Source organism: Centropristis striata, chromosome 11, assembly GCF_030273125.1.
Source record: "Centropristis striata isolate RG_2023a ecotype Rhode Island chromosome 11, C.striata_1.0, whole genome shotgun sequence".
In the NCBI taxonomy this organism is placed as follows: Eukaryota; Metazoa; Chordata; class Actinopteri; order Perciformes; family Serranidae; genus Centropristis; species Centropristis striata.
In genome coordinates this window covers 21705118-21729749 of record NC_081527.1, presented here as the reverse complement: position 1 = coordinate 21729749, position 24632 = coordinate 21705118, and the positions used below count along the sequence as shown (strand labels likewise).

General features: G+C 39.4%; 1 pseudogene and 1 gene segment (V, D, J or C); one reads left to right on the top strand and one right to left on the bottom strand.

Annotated features, from left to right (window-relative positions):
• Positions 1-2791: 2791 nt before the first annotated feature.
• LOC131981147 (U2 spliceosomal RNA) lies at positions 2792-2897 on the top strand (annotated as a pseudogene).
• A 15127-nt stretch (positions 2898-18024) lies between these two features.
• Positions 18025-18474, bottom strand: LOC131980298 (T cell receptor alpha variable 38-1-like; the record flags this gene model as incomplete). The annotated part of the segment is given in 2 exon segments: positions 18025-18338; positions 18429-18474. Coding segments are annotated over 2 exon segments (360 nt in total), but the record flags the coding sequence as incomplete, so codon positions are not given.
• Between the last annotated feature and the right edge of the window lie 6158 nt (positions 18475-24632).

Sequence of the window (24632 nt, the reverse complement as noted above, 5' to 3'; positions counted from 1 at the left end):
CTTCAGTCTAGGGATCAACTGATTTACAACATTTCCTGAAGCAGAGTGTGAGATGATGAACTCTGGTGGTTTTCCTGGATATTGTCGATACCAGAAGAAATAATCACCAGGTGACATTTTGGAGTATCTGTAGGACAGAGTAACAGTGCTGCCTTCTAAACTGGACTTGTCTGTCTTTACTGGAGTGAGTTCTTGACAGCTGACACCTAAAGGAAAAACAACTTTGTTATAAATTATGTTACAGCATTCTCTAGATATTAATAACGTTCATGAAACATGAAGTCAAACAGTTTTTAAAATTGGAGAATGTAACGTACCTGTTAGAATGGATAGAACCAGTAGAGAAAACACACAGTGCTGCAGTGACAGCATGTTGAATAAAGGTAATGTTGATGGTTTGTGTATTGAACTCTGTTGAATATAGAAGTTCCTCTCTCTTCTATAGTTCAGTCACAGTTTAGCTCCTCCCTGAATCTCTCCGTCTCCTCTTAGATCTGCATTTTCTCTTCTCTCAGTTACACTTCCTTCTGGTTAACAGACTGGTAGCAGCATTTTGTACCAGCTGGAGATGATCATTGGTCACTCAGCTGCAGAAAGGTCTGGAACACCAGAAGCTGACATAGAATGAACCTGTTGCCAGAGTTACCAGATTTTAATGGATTATCTAAACACTCACTGTCAGTCCAAAAAAAACCCAAATAAAATGTATGTTATTTCATTGTTCATTGTTCATCAATCTATTTATTCAGAGGCCAATGTTTTTGTTTTTTGTCATTTCTTTTTTAAATCAAATTTCTTTTATGTCACACATAATACAAAATACATTAAACTTCATCAAAAACAAATCAACCATATCAAATAAAAATACACAGAATAAAAACAATAAAAGCCTATACATGTAAATATACACAAATCCCAGCCCGTAAACAGCGCAGCACATCTCCCAACACTAAACACTGTGTCCACAAAAGAGTATATGATAATACACACACACACACACACACACACAGTCTTCCACCACTCACATATTATAGGCACCCATTCCCCTCTTATATGATTCAGATAATGACCCCAGACCTGGTAAAATTCCCCTTTGTTATCATCCAACCTTGCTATCATCAATTCATAGGAGGCATTGTCCATCATCAGCTTAACCTAGTCAGTAAATTCTGGTCGAGTCTTAATCTTCCAGTGGTGAAGAATGATTCTAGCTGCAGTGATGAAGCCTGTCAGTGCAAAAACGAATTCTGCTTTTGATATTCCTGGTGGTAATGCCTGTGCATTACACTTCCAACACAGGTTGTTCTGTATCAAGCCCATTTTATGGAGCCTTACTAGCGTTTAATAATACCCGTGAATAATTGTATATTGTGTGAATTTTGCCTCAGACATCCCTGATGGACCACCCTCTGTTTGTTCTTATGTTTTCCCAAACATATATACATAAATATATATATATAAACCTGTGTCATTGGAGCCGACCAGCGTACAAAATCATTAAAATTGTGATTTGTCAATCGTGGATTTTAATATGAGTAAATATATTGACACACTATGAGATAGGGTGACTGTAATTTCAGATATTTCCCACTTCATTTTGATATGTTCATTGGATATTTGAAGGAGTTTCACAATTTGGCTGTTGTAACTATCAAAATGTGTATTTACCTGCAAAGTAGATGTATGACAGACTGACTGTATGAGGATCTTAGGTGGCAGCAATCGCTTCAGGGTGTCGGGTCAGGACACTATTGTAATGTTCAACTCAGTGCATTAATAAGAGGCAGAGTCCTTTAATAAAGTTCAAACGGTTTTATCGGCATTTGGGTGTGAGTGTGTGGTTGCTGCAATACAAACACAACAATACAGACTGATTAGAAAATAAAGTATAACTTAGGCATAAAATGTACTGAGATAGATATCTCTAACCAGCTAGCATATGAAATACAGCTCAAGATTAGTTATTCAAGGCAGCATTAATCAATTAAACCAAAATGAGCATTAAGCTACAGGCTTAGATGCAACATAAGAGTGACATTCACTGTCACTGATCAATTAGCATTCAGTATGCAATGTATGATCAACAGAAATTCGCAATATAGCAACATAAACTTTCAGGCTATTGCTAGTTAGCGGATAGCTCCAAATCACTTATTAGCGGCTAATTGGTTGTCACATTTCACAAACTGACAGCAAAAACTACCGCTAAGTCATCAGAAGAGACTCATGAATCAACATAAACATCAATAGAATATAACACAGAAGTAACATCATAACTCACGGCTCAATAGACGCACACACTGCAGATCGTTCAGCCGATGTTTGCTTTGAGCCGATCAGTGCGCATGCGGTGCATTCAAGGACCGCGGCAGTGTGGGAATTGACATGTGCGGCAGAAACATGCACAAAGGGATGATCTTTTGTACAGTAGAGTAGTAGAATCAAACACTGTCTCTGTATGATTAGTTTTTCATTTTTGGTAGTATCACCTCAACAAAGATTGACTGATAGACTGTATCATAAGATGCAAGTGAAGTTCACCAAGATGTGACTCCCTCTGGTGGATATTGTGGAGTATTGTCGACTCGATTTCTCTCCTCATTCTCTCCAAGTAACAGTGGCTGTTTCCCAATGTCAAGGATCCTTCCTTGGTAGGATCCTTCCTTCGGAGTCGGGTCCTCCGGAGGCGAGGCAAGAGTCCTTCCTTTCACTGGTGTAACACATAAATGGGACAGCCTTCGGAGTGTGCAGCTGTACGTCATTGCGTAATTGGACGTCCTGCTAAAATTCAGTGCCGCTTTCGGCATTTTGGCTAAGATCAAGTGTAGTATCTGTTCTTATCAGTTTAATAAAAATAAATAAATAACTATATAAATAAATTCAGCGCCGCAATTTCAAAATCAGTTCACGACATGGATGTGTCTTTGGCATCAGCACTCTGACACATATTTGTAAAAATGGAAGAAGATGCTTTAAGGTTGAATCTCCACGATTTAGCAAGTAAAAGCCACAAAGTGGATTAAACCTGAATATTTAACTGATCCTGGTTGAATTTGGCCGCTACTTAGTTTCATAAAAGCAGCGGAGCACAATTCATCATGGAAATATGTTCTGTGATTTTTTACTTTTTTTATTTTACAGTACAGTACAATAGCAGTTATTTATAAATAACAATAACGAATAATAGCGGACTTTCGGTCCCTGTAAACACAATAAAGAAATGTTTAACTTTCTGAATGGCATAGTTTTACATAGTACATCATCATCTGACGCATATAAATTAATTAATAACTTTAGCGACTGAGACGGCATTAATTAACTTAATCAGCAATGTTTCAAGATGACGTTTTAGTAAATGAGTTAATAGCAGATTGCAATATTGACTTACTTTGTCTAACTGAAACCTGGCTAAATGAATCTACTCCTCCTAGTCATATTAATACTCATATCCCTCGTGGCACAGGCCGAGGAGGAGGAGTTGCAGCGATATATGAGTCAAACCTTCTAATTACCCCAAAACCTAAATTAAACTATAACTCATTTGAAAGCCTTGTTCTCAGTCTTTCACACCCAACCTGGAAAAACCAACAGCCAATCCTATTTGTCATAGTTTACCGGCCTCCCGGTCCATATTCAGAATTTTTATCACAATTCTCTGAGTTTTTATCAAGCCTAGTACTAATTACAGATAAGGTAATTATTGTAGGTGATTTTAATATTCATGTTGATGTTGATAATGATAGCCTTAGTACTGCTTTTATCTCCTTACTAGAATCGATTGGCTTTAATCAGAAAGTTCATGAAGCCACTCACTCTTTTAACCACACCCTCAACCTTGTGTTGACGTATGGGATTGAAATTGAACATTTAATAGTTTTCCCACAAAATCCTGTGTTATCAGACCATTATTTAATAACTTTTGAAGTCCTGCTATTGGACTACTCGCTAATAAGCAAGAGTTTCTACACTAGATGTCTATCTGATAGTGCTGTAGCTAAGTTCAAGGAAGTGATTCCACCTGTCTTTAACTCTTTGTCGTGCTCCAACATAATAGAGGACTATGTTAACTTCAGTCCCTCCCTAATTGATAACTTTGTCAACAGTACTGCAGATTCACTGCGAACAACGCTAGATTTTATTGCCCCACTAAAAAAGAAAATAATAAAACAGAAAAAGCTAACTCCATGGTACAATTCTCAAACCCGTGAACTGAAGCAAATTTCACGAAAGCTCGAAAGGAAATGCCGTTCAACTAAGCTGGATGAATTTCTTTTAACCTGGCAGGACAGTCTTAAAACATATAAGAAAATCCTCCGTAAAGCCAGATCAGCCTATTATTCGTCATTAATTGAGAAAAATAAGAACAACCCAAGATTCCTTTTCAGCACTGTAGCCAGGCTGACAGAGAGTCACAGCTCTATTGAACCATGTATTCCTATTACCCTCACTAGTAATGTTTTTATGAGCTTTTTCAATGAGAAAATTATAACTATTAGAAATAAAATTCACTACCTCCTGCCATTAACTGGTACTGAGGCATCCTTAAACCCTGGAGCCTTAGAAACGGGTACAAACCCTGATAAATATTTAGATCGCTTCGCTCCCATCACTTTCCAACAACTAACCTCAATGATTTCTTCATCTAAACCGTCAACCTGTCTCCTAGACCCCATACCAACAAGGCTGCTTAAAGAGGTTCTACCTTTAACGGGTACTTCTTTCTTAGATGCAATCAACTTGTCATTATTAACAGGCTATGTGCCACAATCATTTAAAGTAGCTGTAATTAAACCTCTTCTCAAAAAGATTAATTTAGATCCTGGCGTTTTAGCAAACTATAGACCAATATCTAACCTCCCCTTCATCTCTAAGATCCTGGAGAAAGCAGTCGCAAATCAACTTTGTGATTTTCTTCAACACAATAGTCTATATGAGGACTTCCAGTCAGGATTTAGAACTCATCATAGCACAGAAACAGCATTGGTAAAAATTACAAATTACCTTTTAATTTCTTCTGATAATGGACTTGTCTCTGTCCTTGTCTTACTAGATCTGAGTGCTGCATTTGATACAATTGACCATTGTATCCTATTACAGAGACTGGAACATGTAATTGGCATAAGAGGAACGGCACTGGGCTGGTTTAAATCGTACTTATTAGACCGTTTTCAGTTTGTTCATGTGAATAATGAATCCTCTGTGCGCACTGATGTTAACCACGGTGTTCCACAGGGTTCTGTGCTTGGACCAATTTTATTCACCCTTTATATGCTCCCTCTATGTAATATAATTAGAAAACATTCAATTAACTTTCATAGTTATGCTGATGACACTCAGTTATATATATCAATCAAGCCAGGTGAAACTGATCAGCTAGCCAAACTTAATGCATGCCTTAAAGACATAAAAACCTGGATGGACCACAACTTCCTAATGTTAAACTCGGAAAAAACGGAAGTGATTGTACTGGGAACCGAACACCTCCGAAACTCATTATCTAAAGACTTAATTAGCATCGATGGCATTACCCTGGCCTCCAATACCACCATAAGGAATCTCGGAGTTATCTTTGATCAGGATCTGTCATTTAATTCCCATATAAAACAAACTTCAAGGACTGCATTTTTTCACCTACGTAATATTACAAAAATTAGACACATCCTGTCTCAAAAGGATGCAGAAAAATTAGTTCATGCTTTTGTTACTTCAAGGTTAGATTACTGTAATTCCTTACTGTCAGGCTGCTCCAATAAATCCCTTAAAACTCTTCAGTTAGTCCAAAATGCTGCGGCTCGTGTACTAACAAGAACCAAGAAAAGAGATCATATTTCTCCTGTTCTAGCTTCGCTGCACTGGCTCCCTGTAAAATCCAGAATTGAGTTCAAAATCCTTCTTCTTACTTACAAAGCTCTAAATGGTCAGGCACCATCATATCTTAAAGATCTCATTATGCCATATTACCCTTCTAGAGCACTACGCTCCCAAAATTCTATGTTACTTGTGGTTCCTAAAGTCCTTAAAACTAGATTGGGAGCCAGAGCCTTCAGTTATCAAGCTCCTCTCTTGTGGAATCATCTCCCAGTCTCCGTACGGGAGGCAGACACCCTATCTTTATTCAAGAGTAAACTGAAAACTTTCCTCTTTGACAAAGCCTATAGTTAGGGCTGGCCAAGGCCTGTCTTGAACCAGCCCCTAGTTATGCCGCTAGCCCAATGTGTCGGGGGACACGATACACCGGGGCCCTCTTTCTCTCTGTCCCAATAATACATGACACAAGCTTTTATTTTCCCAGAGTACGCACTTTTCTCTGCTCTCTCTTCACAGGGTGTGGAGCTGTGGTCCTGCTCCATCACTCCTGCTGGTCTCACTGCCGTGGATCTGGTTTGGCCCCAGATGGGAATGTTCCTCTCCTGGTCCACTCACCATCACTACTGGCCAATGGTGGCGCATCATCACCTGCTCTAGGTGAACAGAGAGCAACTCCTGCTCCTCTCTCTCTCTCTCTCTCTCTCTCTCTCTGTCTCTCTCTCTCTCTCTCTCTATTGCCCCCCCCCCCCAACCTCTATCTACTCTATTCCACTCTGTTGACCTGCCCTGTACAACGACATCTATTGCACGTCTGTCCGTCCTGGGAGATGGATCCCTCCTCTGTCGCTCTCCCTGAGGTTTCTTCTTCTTTTTCCCCTGCTAAAAGGGTTTTTTAAAGGAGTTTTTCCCTGGCCGATGTGAGGGTCTAAGGACAGAGGATGTCGTACCATGTACAGTCTGTGAAGCCCTTTGACGCAAATCTGTGATTTGTGATTTTGGGCTATATAAATAAAATTGATTTGATTTGATTTGATATTGTAATGTTTATTTTAAAGGCAGATCATGCATAACCTTTAAATTTAAATTAAACAGTAAATACAAAGAAACACTGCTGCATTAGATTACAATACTGCTATTTCATTGTTTTATATCCATTGAGTTTAATCAGAGAAACCTACAGAAATGAATATGAAGTGTATTAGAAGTCAAAGGATGCCCTGTTATTGTCTTATGATGAGGGATTGTTCTGTTGTGTTGTATGAAACAGCACAACAGTATGTGACTCCCTCTAGTGGATGTTGTGGTGTATTGTGTTGTCTTTGCTCCAAAGGTTTTTGCACAGAGTTTTGGTGTTTCCTGTCACTGTGGGCTGCAGAGCACAGTAGTACACAGCAGAGTCTGTCACTGCAGCAGAGGAGATGTTCATGTTTATTTGTTTGTCCTCCACTTTAATCTTCAGTCTAGGAATCAGCTGATTTACAACATTTCCTGAAGCATAGTGTGAGATGATGAACTCTGGTGGTTTTCCTGGATATTGTCGATACCAGAAGAAATAATCACCAGGTGACATTTTGGAGTATCTGTAGGACAGAGTAACAGTGCTGCCTTCTAAACTGGACTCGTCTGTCTTCACTGGAGTGAGTTCTTCACAGCTGACACCTAAGGGAAGAGAAAACAGTTTTATATTATGTTATAAAACTCTCATGAAATTAATCACATTCATTAAATATTGAAATCAAACAGGTTTTTAAAAAATCCTGAATGCAACGTACCTTTTAAAATGTATAGAACCAGCAGAGAAAACACACAGTGCTGCAGTGACAGCATGTTGAATAAAGGAAATGTTGATGGTTTGTGTATTGAACTCTGTTGAATATAGAAGTTCCTCTCTCTTCTATAGTTCAGTCACAGTTTAGCTCCTCCCTGAAACTCTACATATCCTCGTGGTTAACAGACTGGTAGCAGATGTTTACAGGTCACCCAGCTATGGAAAGGTCTGGAACACCAGCACTTTACATGTACACCAGCTGCCATAAATTCTTGGATTTTATTAGCATCCATCATCTCATATTGTGAGCAAAGGCATTAAAATTGATGTTTATCATTCAGTGTTAGACAGACAGACAGACACTCACACACATACACAAACATACAGACAGTCTGACTGTAACACACACACACACACACAGTTCCGCCTCTTTTCATTCTCGTGACTTTGAGTTTTTTTTATAATTTTGACTTTTTTTCCCATTTTGACTTTTTATTCTCATTTTGACTTTTTTTCAGGACTTAGATTTTTTTTGTGACTCCGACTTTTTTTCTAAAATTTGACTTTTCTTCCGTACTTTTTCCCTGACTTTGACTGTTTTTTCTCATTTTGACTGTTCTTTCATGACTTCGACTTTTTTTCTCATTTTGACTTTTTATTCCTGACTTAGAATTTTTTTCTCATTTTGACTTTTTTTCTGTGACTTTGACATTTTTTTCTCAAATTGCCTTTTTTTTACTGACTTCACATTTTTTTCTCATTTTGACTTTTTCCTCATGACTGACTTTTCTTTCTCATTTTGACTTTTTTTTCGTGACTGCCTTTTCTTTCTTATTATTTTGACTTTATTCTTGTGACTTCGACTTTATTGTTGTGACTTCGACTTTTTTCTCGTTATCTCACACACACATACACACACACAGACAGATGGACACAAACCCACACACACACACACACACACACACACATACTTCCTCTTCCTCTTTTATTCCATTTTGAAAACAGTTCAAATTGTAATCTAATAATGGATGGGTGAGAGCCACAGGCCATGGTCAAGCACACTCAAGATTTCTTTAGAAATGTTCTAGTTAGTTAGTGCTGTAGTGTGTATTTTGGATGAAGACCACCATGTTGAACAGTGTCCATTTCTTTGTTGTCATCGTGTCTTGTGTTTGAACCATCATACAGTTGGTTTGTCCTTGATGTGGATTTGCTGCTCATGTGAATCCTCCCACAGTGTTTCATTAGCAGCTGTAACCACAGTGACTCTGATAAAACAGGAATAATCAGAATCTGTCTGATATGAAGCTGTGGTTTGGATACCACTTCCCACTTATTTGAAGTGGAGTCTCATATCTGTGCTCAGGTTTTTGTACAGCCTCTTCTACACTTTGTATCACTGTGTTTCTAGAGCACAGTAGTAGAGACCTGTGTCTGCCAGGGTTAGCTTTTTAATGGTCAGTTCAGTTGACTTGCCAGGTGTTTTAGATTCATATCGCTGATTATCAAGATTATATCCGCTCGTTGAACCTTTTGCTCCTTTCCAGAGTATAAACTGAGGTGCCTGAAGGTCAGAATGATGTCTGTACCAGTGAAGATTAGGATCACGAGATGATTCATAATCACATGTGAGTGTGACAGACTCTCCTTCTCTTTTACTGACTTCATCTTGTCGAGGAGAGATTTTGTCCCCAGCTATTAGTCCTGGAAAAAGTGTAGAAAATGATCCATTAGACGAACATTGTTCATGAGGCTGAGAGGAGAAGACAGTGGAAAAAGTCAACTGTACAGTGTTACTCTGTGGACAGAAACAACTAAACTGTTCAGAGATTTCTGCTCTGAACTCCAGTTTATATAAATCTTTAGAAAATAATCAAAACATGTTGCTTTATATCTTACCAAAGAAAGGAGCAGCAAGAATAATCCACAGACAATGTTCCATCACTACAACAAGGTTTAAATCAACAGGAGAAACTAGCTGATGTTCAACATTCAGTCTGAGAATTGTTCTCTTCACAGCAGCACTTATTATTGACTGAATGGTTGAACACAGTGCAGAAGTAGTGCACCGTATATGTTTGGATACCACTTCCCTCCTCTTTGAAGAGGAGTCTCATATCTGTGCTCAGGTTTTTGTACAGCCTCTCCTACACTTTGTATCACTGTGTCTCTAGAGCACAGTAGTAGAGACCTGTGTCTGCCAGGGTTAGCTTTTTAATGGTCAGTTCAGTTGACTTGTCAGGTGTTTTAGATTCATATCGCTGATTATGAGGATTATATTCAGTCGTTGAATCTTTTGCTCCTTTCCAGAGTATAAACTGAGGTGCCTGAAGGTCAGAATGATGTCTGTACCAGTGAAGATAGATACTGTCCTCATCTGTTTCATAATCACATGTGAGTGTGACAGACTCTCCTTCTCTTTTACTGACTTCATCTTGTCAAGGAGAGATATTGTCTCAAGCTATTAATCCTCGTAAAAGTGTAGAAAATGAATCCATTAGTGTAGTCTGCTTCGTCCGTCTCCTCTTAGATCTATATTTTCCCTTCTCTCCGTTACACTTCCTCCTGGTTAACAGACTGGTAGCAGCATTTTGGACCAGCTGGAGATGATCATTGGTCACTCATCTGCAGAAAGGTCTGGAACATTAGAAATGAACCAGCTGCAATAATATTTAGGTTTTAATTAAATATTTACTTTCAGCAAAACAAGTGAACGTTTTTATTGACTTTATAGGTCCATTGATCCACAGACAACATGTAGATAGAAAATTAGAGGACCCATGATTGAACCCTGTGGGACACCTCAAGAAGTCACAGCCTGATAGAACAACAGAGAAACTTATTTTATAAAAAAAAAAGATCAAACCTGAGATTGAAATACCAACCACTTCATGGAAATACCTGATTCCAATCTTTGTAGTAATAAAATGGTTTCATATTTCAGCAGTTATTAAAATAATTTCCTCATAATATGATTTACCTTCAGGGTTTCATTGGTGCTCTTTCAATATGTCAGATATATCCACGAAAACACCTCACAACACGTCATTATTATGAGTCTCTGTTGAGTAAAACACTGTCCTTCAGTCTGTTTTATAAAAGTTCTTCATTTTCTGTTATTATCTCCTCCACAACCAAATCTACAATGTATCATCAGCCATTGTTGAAGTGTGTGACTCCCTCTAGTGGATGTTGTGGAGTATTGTGTTGTCTTTGCTCAAAAGGTTTTTGTACATAGTTTTGATGTTTCCTGTCACTGTGGGCCTCACAGCACAGTAGTACACAGCAGAGTCTGTCACTGCCAGTGATGCCGGTAACGCGTTAATTAGTAACGCGTTACTCTAATATGACCAGAGTAACGAGTAACGAGTAATCTAACGCGTTACTATTTCCAAACCAGTAATCAGATTAAAGTTACTTATCCAAGTCACTGTGTGCGTTACTATTTTTTGTCATTTTCCTTAGTAAAACGATATATTTGCTTTCTTCTTGCGTGTCGGGGAGCGACGTCGATCGGCGGTTTTGCAATCTATTTTGCGGGTAAAAATGGGTTTGGGTGGGTGGATAAAATTGGGCTGTTTTCGGATCAGTTCTGCGGGTTTTTGAAGCCGAAACACGGGCACTTTAGATCCTTTTTCTGCGACCCTCTGTTCAGCAGGCAGCAGTCTCACTCACTCATTCACTCACACACACACTACAGCTCTGGCTGACGTGCCTCACAACAGACACTCCCACTACCTTCAGGCTACGTTAAGTCAATCAGTAAGGATGACTATATGGCGCTTTATATCCAACACAATCATGATCTAGTCTGTCCTTAGCCTACAAAATAAAGTTTGAGAAATGTCTGCATGGAGCACAGCTGCTTACAGGTGTGCAGCTGACAGGTGTGCAGCTTACAGTGACAGTTTCCTCATCGCTACCTGAGCTACCATCCGATCCTCCTCCTTCAGTTTTTGCCCGTACGCGCCCGGTATCTCATCTCTTTCTCTCTTGCGATTCACACAGCACAGCTGGACAAAGTGGTCTATAACTGCCGTTTATATGCAGCAGTCAATATGATCGCTATTGGCAGTCCGGGGTATAAATGCTCAGAGTTTGTTTCATTTTAATATATTATTATATATAAGTTGTAAGCTTCAGAAACCATCAAACACATATATTTAGGAAAAGTCGCCGACTGAGAGACATGTAGTTTTAATGTAAACAAAGTTATTTATAAAAGAAAAATGAGGTACAACCACTGGTTTACTCGCCCCACTCCACTGTAACAAAGGTAGACATTAGAGCCTACATGTGGTGTTATGTTTTGTTTTGTAAAACAACTCCTTGCTTCTATAATGATGTACAGGTTCAGTGTTCATAAAACATGTTAAAAAGATTTTGATTGTTACATTTATAAACAATGTAGATCATAAAACAGTAGGTTTTGTCATTACAGTATTAGTTAAATATGTCAGGTCAGAAAAGACTGTCTTTATGTTATATACAGTCTTATACAAAAATAGTATTTTTAAGTGAAGTCAAGAAAGACTGTCTTTATTTTATGTTTTATTTAAAAAAGAGTATTTATTTTTAAGTGAAGTCAAGAAAGACTGTCTTTATTTTATTTTTTATTTAAAAAAGAGTATTTATTTTTAAGTGAAGTCAAGAAAGACTGTCTTTATTTTATTTTTTATTTAAAAAAAAAAGAGAGTATTTATTTTTAAGTAAAGTCAAGAAAGACTGTCTTTATTTTATTTTTAATTTAAAAAAAAGAGAGTATTTATTTTTAAGTAAAGTCAAGAAAGACTGTCTTTATTTTATTTTTTATTTAAAACAGAGTATTTGTTTTTAAGTGAAGTCAAGAAAGACTGTCTTTATTTTATTTTTTATAAAAACATGTATTTTTTTCAGGAAATTGTTTTTAAGTTTGTACGTTACTGTTAAAAATACACTTCCAATAAAATGAGTATTGGCAATTTAAAACTGGTTGTCATTTTTATGTTGAGGCGGCGAGGGGTTGTTGTCGGCAGCTGCTGAATGTAACTAATAAAGTAACTTGTAATCTAACTTAGTTACTTTTAAAATCAAGTAATCAGTAAAGTAACTACGTTACTTTTTAAAGGAGTAATCAGTAATCAGATTACTTTTTCAAGGTAACTGTGGCAACACTGGTCACTGCAGCAGAGGAGATCTGCAGATCCAGATGGGTTTTATCCTTCCTCACGTGAACAGACAGTCCAGACTTTGTTTCATTATTTGTCCCAAAGTGATAGATGAGGAACTCTGGTGGGTTCCCTGGATATTGTCGATACCAGAAGAAATTATCATTGGTATCAGCTTGTTTGGAGTATCTGTAGGACAGAGTAACAGTGCTGCCTTCTAAACTGACGTCTTCTGTCTTCACTGGAGTGAGTTCTTGACAGCTGACACCTGAAGGGAGAGTTTAATTTGTCATACCATTTTGAAAAAGTATGAAAATTCTCAGACACAAATTAACATTTGCATTAACTAATTCCTTTCTGTTTAATTTAACATACCTGTTAGAATGGATAGAACCAGTAGAGAAAACACACAGTGCTGCAGTGACAGCATGTTGAATAAAGGTAATGTTGACAGTTTGTGTATTGAACTCTGTTGAATACAGAATTGTGTCTCTCTTCTGTCTTCAATAACAGCTTAGCTCCTCCCTGTCTCTTTCTATAGTATTTTCTCTTCTGTCACTTCCTCCTGGTTAGTCAACTTGAACAATAGTTAATGGAATACATGATCACATTGTGCTAACAACACAATTAACATTAATGTTCTTTTCAGAAATAAATTGATCCAAAAGCAAAAAGTTAACATAAGATGAGAGGACCTATGATTGAACCCTGTGGTACACCACAAGAAATCACAACCAGACAGAACAACAAATAAACTTCTTTTAAAACGATAAGAACAGAGTCAACCAGAGTGCTGCCAACCAGAGCTCTAAAATGTCCTGGTAGATGGCTACGTTGACTGTGAACACATAGTGGACTAACACCAGCAGAGGACATGGCCCCAAATCACCACCGACTGTGGACTCACACGTTGAACTTTTTCACAATATTCTAATTTTCTGAGACACTGAGTTTTGTGTTTTCATTATCTTTAAGCCAGAATCATCAAAATTACAAGAAAAACAGCCTTGAAATATTTCACTCGACTCGCGATGAATCTATATAATGTATGAGTTTCACTTTCTGAAATGATTGACAAAAAGATTGAACTTTTTCATGATATTCTAATTTTTTTAGATGTATTATCGGGTATTGTTTACTGAAATAATATCCCACAACACCTCATCATCATTTAGTGAAACTTTACTAATCATTCAGTTTGTTTTGTTTGAAAGCAGACAACAGTGTGTGAGTTCTTCCAGTGGATGTTGTGGAGTATTGTGTTGTCTTTGCCCCAAAGGTTTTTGTACAGAGTTTTGGTGTTTCCACTGTGGGCTGCAGAGCACAGTAGTACACAGCAGAGTCAGACAGCTGAAGCTTCTGGATCTGCAGAGGAACTGATGTCTTGTTGATTGTAGCATCAAATCTGTCTTTCTGGAACTCTGGAGCTTTCTCTACTGTTTTTGAGAAACATTTCAGCATGTACTTTGGGAAATCATTTACTTCTTGTTTGTACCAAAACAAAGTGGGACTTGTTCTACTGGTTTCAAAAGTACAGTCAAGTGTAACTGTCTCTCCTTCAGTAGCAATGACATCTCTTGTTGGCTGGATCACCTTGTCTTCTCCTTTACACTCTGGGGAAGAAGAGAACATGCAGAGGAAGAGATGAAAATGAAGGTGATTGATTAAAGGAGAACAATCAGTAAATGTTTAGAAATTGTAAGATGTTGCTGTTTGTATCTTACCAAAGAAAAGAGCAGCAAGAATAATCCACAGCCAATGTTCCATCTCTACAACAAGGTTTAAATCAACAGGAGAAACTAGCTGATGTTCAACATTCAGTCTGAGAATTGTTCTCTTCACAGCAGCACTTATTATTGACTGAATGGTTGAACACAGTGCAGAAGTAGTGCACCGCCTACTTGATAATGTGGCCCTCTAGTGGAGGTAAAACCTTCAGTACAACAGTGTGGAGAAAAGGCTTCCAGCAGCTTGTCAGTGTGTCAGCTTGTGTTTTTGTACATAGTTTTGGTTTTTCCTGTCACTGTGGGCTTCACAGCACAGTAGTACACAGCAGAGTCTGTCACTGCAGCAGAGGAGATCTGCAGATCCAGATGGGTTTTATCCTTCGTCACGTTCACAGACAGTCCAGACTTTGCTTCATTCTTTGTCCCAAAGTGAAAGATGAGGAACTCTGGTGGGTTTCCTGGATATTGTCCAGGAAAAATAATAATCATTACCAGCTGCTTGTTTGGAGTATGTGTAGGACAGAGTAACAGTGCTGCCTTCTAAACTGGACTCTTCTGTCTTCAGTGGAGTGAGTTCTTGACAGCTGACACCTAAAGGAAGAGATGAATATGTAATACCATTTGCTAAAAGTCTGAAAAGACTCAGACACAAGAAACATTTGCATTCGATAATTTATTTCTGTTTAATGTAACATACATGTTAGAATGGTTAGAACCAGCAGAGAAAACACACAGTGCTCCAGTGTCAGCATGTTGAATAAAGGTAATGTTGACAGTTTGTGTATTGAACTCTGTTGAATACAGAATTGTGTCTCTTCTAGCCTGGGTATACCCAGACTGCCTTGCGCGCTCAAATTTTATTTCGAACTGCGGCGGGGTCTGGAAACTAGGGAGCATTCTTAGCCCTGTTTTAGGGATCCAATCACAGAGCGGGGAGGGACGGTGAGATGATGACGCGTACTACTCGGCACTTGGAAGCTTTTCCGGATCCAACATGGCTGCTGCAGACGCGAAACTCTCTTTAGCACCGCCTACTTGATAATGTGGCCCTCTAGTGGAGGTAAAACCTTCAGTACAACAGTGTGGAGAAAAGGCTTCCAGCAGCTTGTCAGTGTGTCAGCTTGTGTTTTTGTACAGAGTTTTGGTGTTTCCTGTCACTGTGGGCTTCACAGCACAGTAGTACACAGCAGAGTCTGTCACTGCAGCAGAGGAGATCTGCAGATCCAGATGGGTTTTATCCTTCCTCACGCTAACAGACAGTCCAGACTTTGTTCGATTCTGCGTTCCCAAGTGAAACATGAGAAACTCTGGTGGGTTTTCCTGGATATTGTCGATACCAGTAGAATTGATCACTACCAGTTGCTTCTTTTGAGTATCTGAAACACGTGCAGCAGCACGTATCTCTGCATGTCTGGCCGACATCTCCCAGTGGATGTCCTCGCACCACCTCAAACTCAACCTGGGAAAGACTGAGCTACTTTACCTCCCAGGGAAGGGCTCTCCCACCACTGACTTCCACATCACTGTCCAGCACACAGTGGTTGCCTCCACAGAAACCGCCAAAAACCTTGGCGTAACTCTTGACAACCAACTGTCCCTCTCAACAAACATCACCGCCACTACCAGATCTTGCAGATTCTTGCTGCATAACATCAGGAGAATCCGCCCGTTTCTCACGCAGAAGGCAGCTCAGGTCCTGGTCCAGGCACTGGTCATCTCACGCCTGGAGTACTGCAACTCCCTCATGGCAGGTCTGCCTGCCAAAGCCATCCGACCTCTACAACTCATCCAGAATGCAGCTGCTCGATTGGTCTTCAATCTTCCCAAATTTTCACACACAACACCCCTCCTCCGCTCCCTCCACTGGCTACCAGTGGCTGCACGGATACGCTTCAAGACTCTAGCTCTGGCGTACTCTGCTGCTAACGGTTCAGGTCCTACTTACATCCAGGACCTTGTCAAACTCTACACTCCTGCCCGTCCTCTCTGCTCTGCATCAGCCAAACAGCTGGCGACTCCCACCTTGCGTGGGTCAACTCGCCTCAAAACCACTTCCAGACTTTTCTCTATCTTGGCTCCCAAATGGTGGAACGAGCTCCCCACCGACATCAGGACCTCAGACAGCCTGTACATCTTCCGCCGCAGGCTGAAGACCTATCTCTTCCAACAATACCTCGGTTAAGTCATGGTCACCTAACAGATATATATATTTAAAAAAAAAAAAAAAAATTCTTATTCTTTTCTCTTCTTTTCTTCTTTAACATATAGCACTCCTTAGCAATGACAGTTAGCTCTTAAAGTTATCTACTTACTCGATTCCTATGGTCTATGTCTAGTACCATCAGGTTGAATGCACTTATTGTAAGTCGCTTTGGACAAAAGCGTCTGCTAAATGACATGTAATGTAATGTAAAAATGTATCTGTAGGACAGAGTAACAGTGCTGCCATCTAAACTGGACTCTGTCTTCAGTGGAGTGAGTTCTTGACAGCTGACACCTGAAGGGAGAGTTTAATCTGTCATACAATATTATAAAAGTCTGAAAAGACTCAGACACAAGAAACATTTGCATGAAACAATTCCTTTCTGTTTCATTTAACATACATATTAAAAATCCTGAATGCAACGTACCTTTTAAAATGGATAGAAACAGTAGAGAAAACACACAGTGCCGCAGTGACAGCATGTTGAATAAAGGTAATGTTGATGGTTTGTGTATTGAACTCTGTTGAATATAGAAGTTCCTCTCTCTTCTATAGTTCAGTCACAGTTTAGCTCCTCCCTGAATCTCTACACTTCCTCCTGGTTGACAGTCTGTTAGCAGCATTCTGTACCACCCAGCTATAGAAAGGTCTGGAACACCAGCACTCTACATGTACACCAGCTGCCAGAGATAAATTCATTTTATTAGCACCTAAATCTCACATTGTCAACAAAACAATGAAAATCAATGTTGTTCTTATTCATCAACTGATCTGAAAACATCATGCAAATAGAAAAGGAGATGACCTAGGATTGAACCCTGTGGCACACCACAAAAACGTATTTTCTAAAGATCACAACAATATCTACATCAACCACATTAAAGGCCCCTTTTTGAAATTGTAATTTGTAAATATTGTTTTTAAATATAATATATTGACAAACTACAAGGCATGAAATGATCACCATAAAATTGATGAATACACTATATTAATTGCATATTTCATATGGTGTCACATTTTAGCAGCAATAGTTATTTTAGAGTTGAAGCTCTATTAGATGTCGTAGGATATTTGATCCACTCCATTATAACAAGGACTTTTACATATAATATCTCACAACTCCTCATCATGATCAGAACTCTTGTTGTTGTTGTTGTTGTTGTTGTTGTTGTTGTAAAAAACACTTGCCTTGATTCTGTTTAATATTTAGAGCTTCATTTTCTCTTGTTTTACCTCCACTAGAAATAATCTACACTGTATCATTTCAAACAATTTTAACAGTTAACCAGTGTGTGCCTCCCTCTAGTGGATGTTGTGGAGTATTGTGTTGTCTTTGCTCCAAAGGTTTTTGTACAGAGTTTTGGTGTTTCCTGTCACTGTGGGCTGCAGAGCACAGTAGTACACAGCAGAGTCAGACAGCTGAAGCTTCTGGATCTTCAGAGGAACCGATCTTGAGGTTGAATTCAGTACAGATGAAAATCTGTCCCCGTCCTCTGTTTTCCCCGAGCCGATCTTAAAGCGGCTCAGGATGAATTTGGGTCTGTTGTTTCCGTCCTGTTTGTACCAGAAGAGATAATGATTTGATGAAGAGCTTGTGTACTGACAGCCAAGTGTTACTGTCTGTCCTTCAGCAGCAGGCTCTTCTCCTGCTGGTTGCAGCATGCTGTCTGTTTGTGCTCTGCATTCTGTAAAACAGTAACAAACAGTATCAGTGTGCTGCTACAGAATCATGTCAGTGTTGGACTGATCTCAAAGAAACAGAGTTGTGTTCATACCAAAGCTCACAGCAGCCAGCAGCGCTGAGATGAACAGAGGCGTCATCTTATGGAAGAATTATCCTATCTTTATTCAAGAGCGTAGATTTTCAGTTTGAGAGCATAATTTGTCTTTCTCATGCTCAGATTTGTTCTCCTCATGCTCACATTTTGCGCTCGCACTCAGATTTCTGCTGCTTTCTTTCAAAATGTATGCTTGCACTTAAAAATCACATGCTTGCGCTCACATTTCTTCTGCTTGGACACAAACATTTCGCTCGCACTCAAATATGTCCTGTGCTCGCTCGAATCTAAAGTCTACGCGCTCAGATCTCAACTCTGCGCGCTCAAAACTTTTGTGCTCGGACTCAGAACACGCACGTCCTCTCAGGTTGAGGTGTCTGCTCAGACTGAACGATGTCCCGCCCTGCGCTTAAACTAGTGTGTTTCACCAGCCAATAGGGAGACAGCTAGATTGTGGCCCGTCTTAGGTGCGTTGCCTCGCCTTTTTGAGCGCTCCGTCGGGGCGGGTATATGGTCTGTTTGTAAAACTGCTTCTCTTAAAATACACCAATTGACCATATTAGCCAGCTATTTGAATCGTCACCTATTTAAGACGCAGCATATTTATGTAGAATTAATCTTAAGTAGTCCTAAAAAGAGTTATCGTAGTTTAGATTATATATATATTTTTTTTATTATTATTATTTATATATATATATTTATTGTTTTTTATTTTTCACCTGTTCAGTGGTGTCACGGTAGTCCAGTGGTGAAGGACACTACCATCTGTTGCATTTTAAACCATGGGACGCCGGTTCGCATCCCATCCGCTGCACTCTTGCTACATGTCTTATTATGATTTACATTTTTAATTGATAAATTAATGTAACAGTAATACAATCCGTGTAACCAGCTGCTTCTCTTATTGAAACGTTTAACAAGAGATGATGGGTAAATAGTCTTGGCTACGTGATTTAAAAAAGTATAATGAAAAATACGCTATGATGATGATAATGATTTGAGGATAACATTTGTGCGTGTAATGCAGTGTATCACCGTCCTATTTACGCGGTCAAAGCCAGGGAGCGCGTCATTAGGCTAATGTTGGTAATACTTTCACTTTCACAAGAAGAAGACTTTGAGCAGGATTCAGAGCGCGGCAGCGAATGAATGGGAGACGAGATGTGTGGCCAAAGACCTCAAGTAAGTTCATTGCTAAATGTTGCTACAACTCAAAACACATCGACCATATACAGTAGTTTCAATAACAGTACCGTAATCATTTTGACACTCGTACTTATCAACATATATAGCGGGCCTTCATTGTAACATGTACAACGAAAGTACAATAATTGGCAACGTATGATCGTACCAGCGGCAGGTCGGCACACATAATGATGCGCGAGCTGAAGGGAATCCCCGCTGACGTCACTTCATTCATAATGAGTTGCTGTCCCTAGTGCCGACAAAGGCCCGCTATATATGTTGATAAGTACGAGTGTTTTGAGTTGTAGCAACATTTAGCAATGAACTTACTTGAGATCTTTGGCCATCCATCTGTCTCCCATTCATTCGCTGCCGCGCTCCGAATCCTGCTCAAAGTCTTCTTCTTGTGAAAGTGAAAGTATTACCAACATTAGCCTAATTACGCGCTCCCTGGCTTTGACCGCGTAAATAGGACGTGATACACTGCATTACACGCACAAATGTTATCCTCAAATCATTATCATCATCATAGTGTATTTTTCATTATACCTTTTTAATCACGTAGCCAAGTCTATTTACCCATCATCTCTTGTTAAACGTTTCAATAAGAGAAGCAGCTGGTTACACGGATTGTATTACTGTTACATTAATTTATCAATTAAAAATGTAAATCATAATAAGACATGTAGCAAGAGTGCAGCGGACGGGATGCGAACCGGCGTCCCATGGTTTAAAATGCAACACATGGTAGCGTCCTTCACCACTGGACTATCGTGACACCACTGAACAGGGGAACAATAAAAAACAATAAATATATATATATAAATAATAATTAAAAAAAATATATATATATAATCTAAACTACGATAACTCTTTTTAGGACTACTTAAGATTAATTCTACATAATCTTAATCATAATCTTCTGCGTCTTAAATAGGTGACGATTCAAATAGCTGGCTAATATGGTCAATTGGTGTATTTTAAGAGAGAAGCAGTTTTACAAACAGACCATATACCCGCCCCGACGGAGCGCTCAAAAAGGCGAGGCAACGCACCTAAGACGGGCCACAATCTAGCTGTCTCCCTATTGGCTGGTGAAACACACTAGTTTAAGCGCAGGGCGGGACATCGTTCAGTCTGAGCAGACACCTCAACCTGAGAGGACGTGCGTGTTCTGAGTCCGAGCACAAAAGTTTTGAGCGCGTAGACTTTAGATTTGAGCGAGCACAGGACATATTTGAGTGCGAGCGAAATGTTTGTGTCCAAGCAGAAGAAATGTGAGCACAAGCATGTGATTTTTAAGTGCACGCATACATTTTGAAAGAAAGCAGCAGAAATCTGAGTGCGAGCGCAAAATGTGAGCATGAGGAGAACAAATCTGAGCATGAGAAAGACAAATTATGCTCTCAAACTGAAAATCTACGCTCTTGAATAAAGATAGGATAATTCTTCCATATCATCTCTGCAGTGTTGAGGAACTCTGAGCTCCAGCAAGTATAAAGAAGGCTGTGAACTCTGTTTAGTCCTCATCAACACTAAGTTGGTGGATTAGAAGGAGGAACCTGATCACAGTGACAGAGCTCACTCACAGCCCTGTTACTCCTCCTACTGATAACTTTACACCAAACACACTCTGTGCCACTCTCCTTTCCTGGTATAACAGCTCTTGTATGTGGTCATCATAGGACTATCCAGGTGATCTTTTTTTTCTGTCTTACAGCTGCTGCAGATTCACTTTGCTTCAGTACATGTAAAAAGTCAAACTGTCCACAGGAACAATACGTATGATTTTCTACAAAACACAATGTGATGTATTTTGTAGGCATCCCATGAAACTTTGACTGCTGACGAAGCAACATGAAGTTAAAGACCATGTAAGTCTCCTGAGGGCGGTGGGAGGGGTGGCAGGTCAAAACATCTGTCTGTCAATCAGGAGACATGTCCTGTAGTCAGAGGTTACAGTATGGATAGCAGAAGTGTTTCTTTCAACCCGAACTCTGTTCTTTATTAACAACGTGTTTAAATCAGCTATTGTAGTGTTTGGCACATGAGAGGTGATCACATAGTGCAGGGATGGGCAACTGGAGGCCTGGGGGCCGCATACGGCCCACACCCTCACTTTAAGTGACATTTAGGGCTAGTATTTATTTTTATTTAAACATCATAAATGTGTTCTAGGTGGTCAACTTATTCTGTTTAGTATCCCCCATAATTTTCCTTTAAGGATAACTGGGTCTGGGTTCTTATGGCTTAAGATATTGCACTTTAAACATATTTAAAATTGCAGTTTCATGATATCTGTGGTAGTGTCGATGAAAAATTGTGGCCCGCTCCAGCATTTAAGTTGTTACATAACACAAAGAATATAAAAAAAATCATGCTGCAAAATCTTAGGTTTATAAAATTGAGATTGTATATTGAACAACACAGGACTTTTGATGATCTTTTCAGAATATCTCTTGAATATAAATGGACAGTTTAGTATTGTTTGGTCCTCTGCAGCCTAAGAGGTCTAATTTAAAGATGGTGGTGTCACAGTTCAGCTCTGTCTCCCAGTAACTTTCCACTGAGCCTGCCTCCTCCTCACTCCACCTGTCAGCCACTCCCTCCTCAATAGGCCAGACTCTCTTCACCTGTTCACCCAGCTGCCTCTGATCACTAATAAAGCCACTATAAAGACTCCTGCCTCACACACATTCACTGCCAGATTGTTCTCAGCTCTTCAATGACAGACTTCCCAGCGATTTCCCTCGGACTGATTTCCTGTTGCTGACCCTGCCTGCCTCTGATTTACCCGTCTTGCCTGAGCCCCGGCGAACTCACCAGCCTTCTGTCCCTGACTTGGAGTTTCCCTGCCAGTCGAACCAGCTTCGCTGCCAGAGGCTTTGTTAAGAGACTTTGTTGTCACATTCAAGCTGTTCAAAGTGCATATTGCTTGCATTGGTCAGTACCTACCAAGATTTACATTAAAAGCAATAACCAAGTGTTCCTGGTATCCTGTGTGCTGCAATTGGGTGCATACACAACCTGTTACAGATGGAGTTATGGTGGAAGTTTCTGTTTTTATGAATGAGTCAATCTATAACTTGGTAAAAACTTCAGATGTTAAAATGTAATTCTTCTGTTTGTTTTTTTTATGCTGTTGTTTGTATTTTGGATGCAGACCACCATGTTGAAAAGTGTCCATTTCTTTGTCGTCATCGTGTCTTGTGTTGGAACCATCATACAGTTTGTCCTTGATGTGGATTTGCTGCTCATGTGAATCCTCCCACAGTGTTTCATTAGCAGCTGTAACCACAGTGACTCTGATAAAACAGGAATAATCAGAATCCGTCTGATATGAAGCTGTGGTTTGAATACCACTTCCCTCTTCTTTGAAGAGGAGTCTCATATCTGTGCTCAGGTTTTTGTACAGCCTCTTCTACACTTTGTATCACTGTGTCTCTAGAGCACAGTAGTAGAGACCTGTGTCTGCCAGGGTTAGCTTTTTAATGGTCAGTTCAGTTGACTTGCCAGGTGTTTTAGATGCATATCGCTGTTCGTCAAGAATATATTCCCTTTTACTTGTAGCTGTTTTCCAGAGTATAAACTGAGGTGCCTGAAGGTCAGAATGATGTCTGTACCAGTGAAGATAAGGATCACCAGATGCTTCATAATCACATGTGAGTGTGACAGACTCTCCTTCTCTTTCACTGACTTCATTTTGTCGAGGAGAGATTTTGTCTCCAGCTGTTAGTCCTGGAAAAAGTGTAGAAAATGAATCCGTTAGACGAACATTGTTCATGAGGCTGAGAGGAGAAGACAGTGGAAAAAGTCAACTGTTCAGTGTTACTCTGTGGACAGAAACAACTAAACTGTTCAGAGATTTCTGCTCTCTGCAGAAATCTCTGCTCTGAGTTTATATAAATCTTTAGAAAGTAATAACATGTTGCTGTTTGTATCTTACCAAAGAAAAGAGCAGCAAGAATAATCCACAGCCAATGTTCCATCTCTACAACAAGGTTTAAATCAACAGGAGAAACTAGCTGATGTTCAACATTCAGTCTGAGAATTGTTCTCTTCACAGCAGCACTTATTGACTGAATGGTTGAACACAGTGCAGAAGTAGTGCACCGCCTACTTGATAATGTGGCCCTCTAGTGGAGGTAAAACCTTCAGTACAACAGTGTGGAGAAAAGGCTTCCAGCAGCTTGTCAGTGTGTCAGCTTGTGTTTTTGTACAGAGTTTTGGTGTTTCCTGTCACTGTAGGCCTCACAGCACAGTAGTACACAGCAGAGTTTGTCACTGCAGCAGAGGAGATCTGCAGATCCAGATGGGTTTTATCCTTCCTCACGCTAACAGACAGTCCAGACTTTGTTTCATTCTTTGTCCCCAAGTGAAAGATGAGGAACTCTGGTGGGTTTCCTGGATATTGTCGATACCAGTAAAACTCATCACTACCAGTTGTTTGTTTTGAGTAACTGTAGGACAGAGTAACAGTGCTGCCTTCTAAACTGGACTCTTCTGTGTTCAGTGGAGTGAATTTTTGACAGCTGACACCTAAAGGACGAAATAAGTCTATTATGTATTATGTTACAACATTCTCTAGATATTAATGACATTCATGAAACATGAAGTGAAACAGTTTTAAAAAATGTAGAATGTAACATACCTTTTAGAATGGATAGAACCAGTAGAGAAAACACACAGTGCTGCAGTGACAGCATGTTGAATAAAGGTAATGTTGATGGTTTGTGTATTGAACTCTATTGAATATAGAAGTTCCTCTCTCTTCTATAGTTCAGTCACAGTTTAGCTCCTCCCTGAGTCTCTTCGGCTCCTCTTAGATCTGTATTTTCTCTTCTCTTAGTTACACTTCCTCAACTTTAATATCTGAAAAATGATATTGATGAATTAATATAATTGTTTGATTTTGTGCTGACAATACTGTTTGGTCCACTGGTGTGCCATAGACGGACTTTGCTTATTTTTACAAACTGGGCTGGTTTGAATGTAAAGGAAACAACATTCTGGATC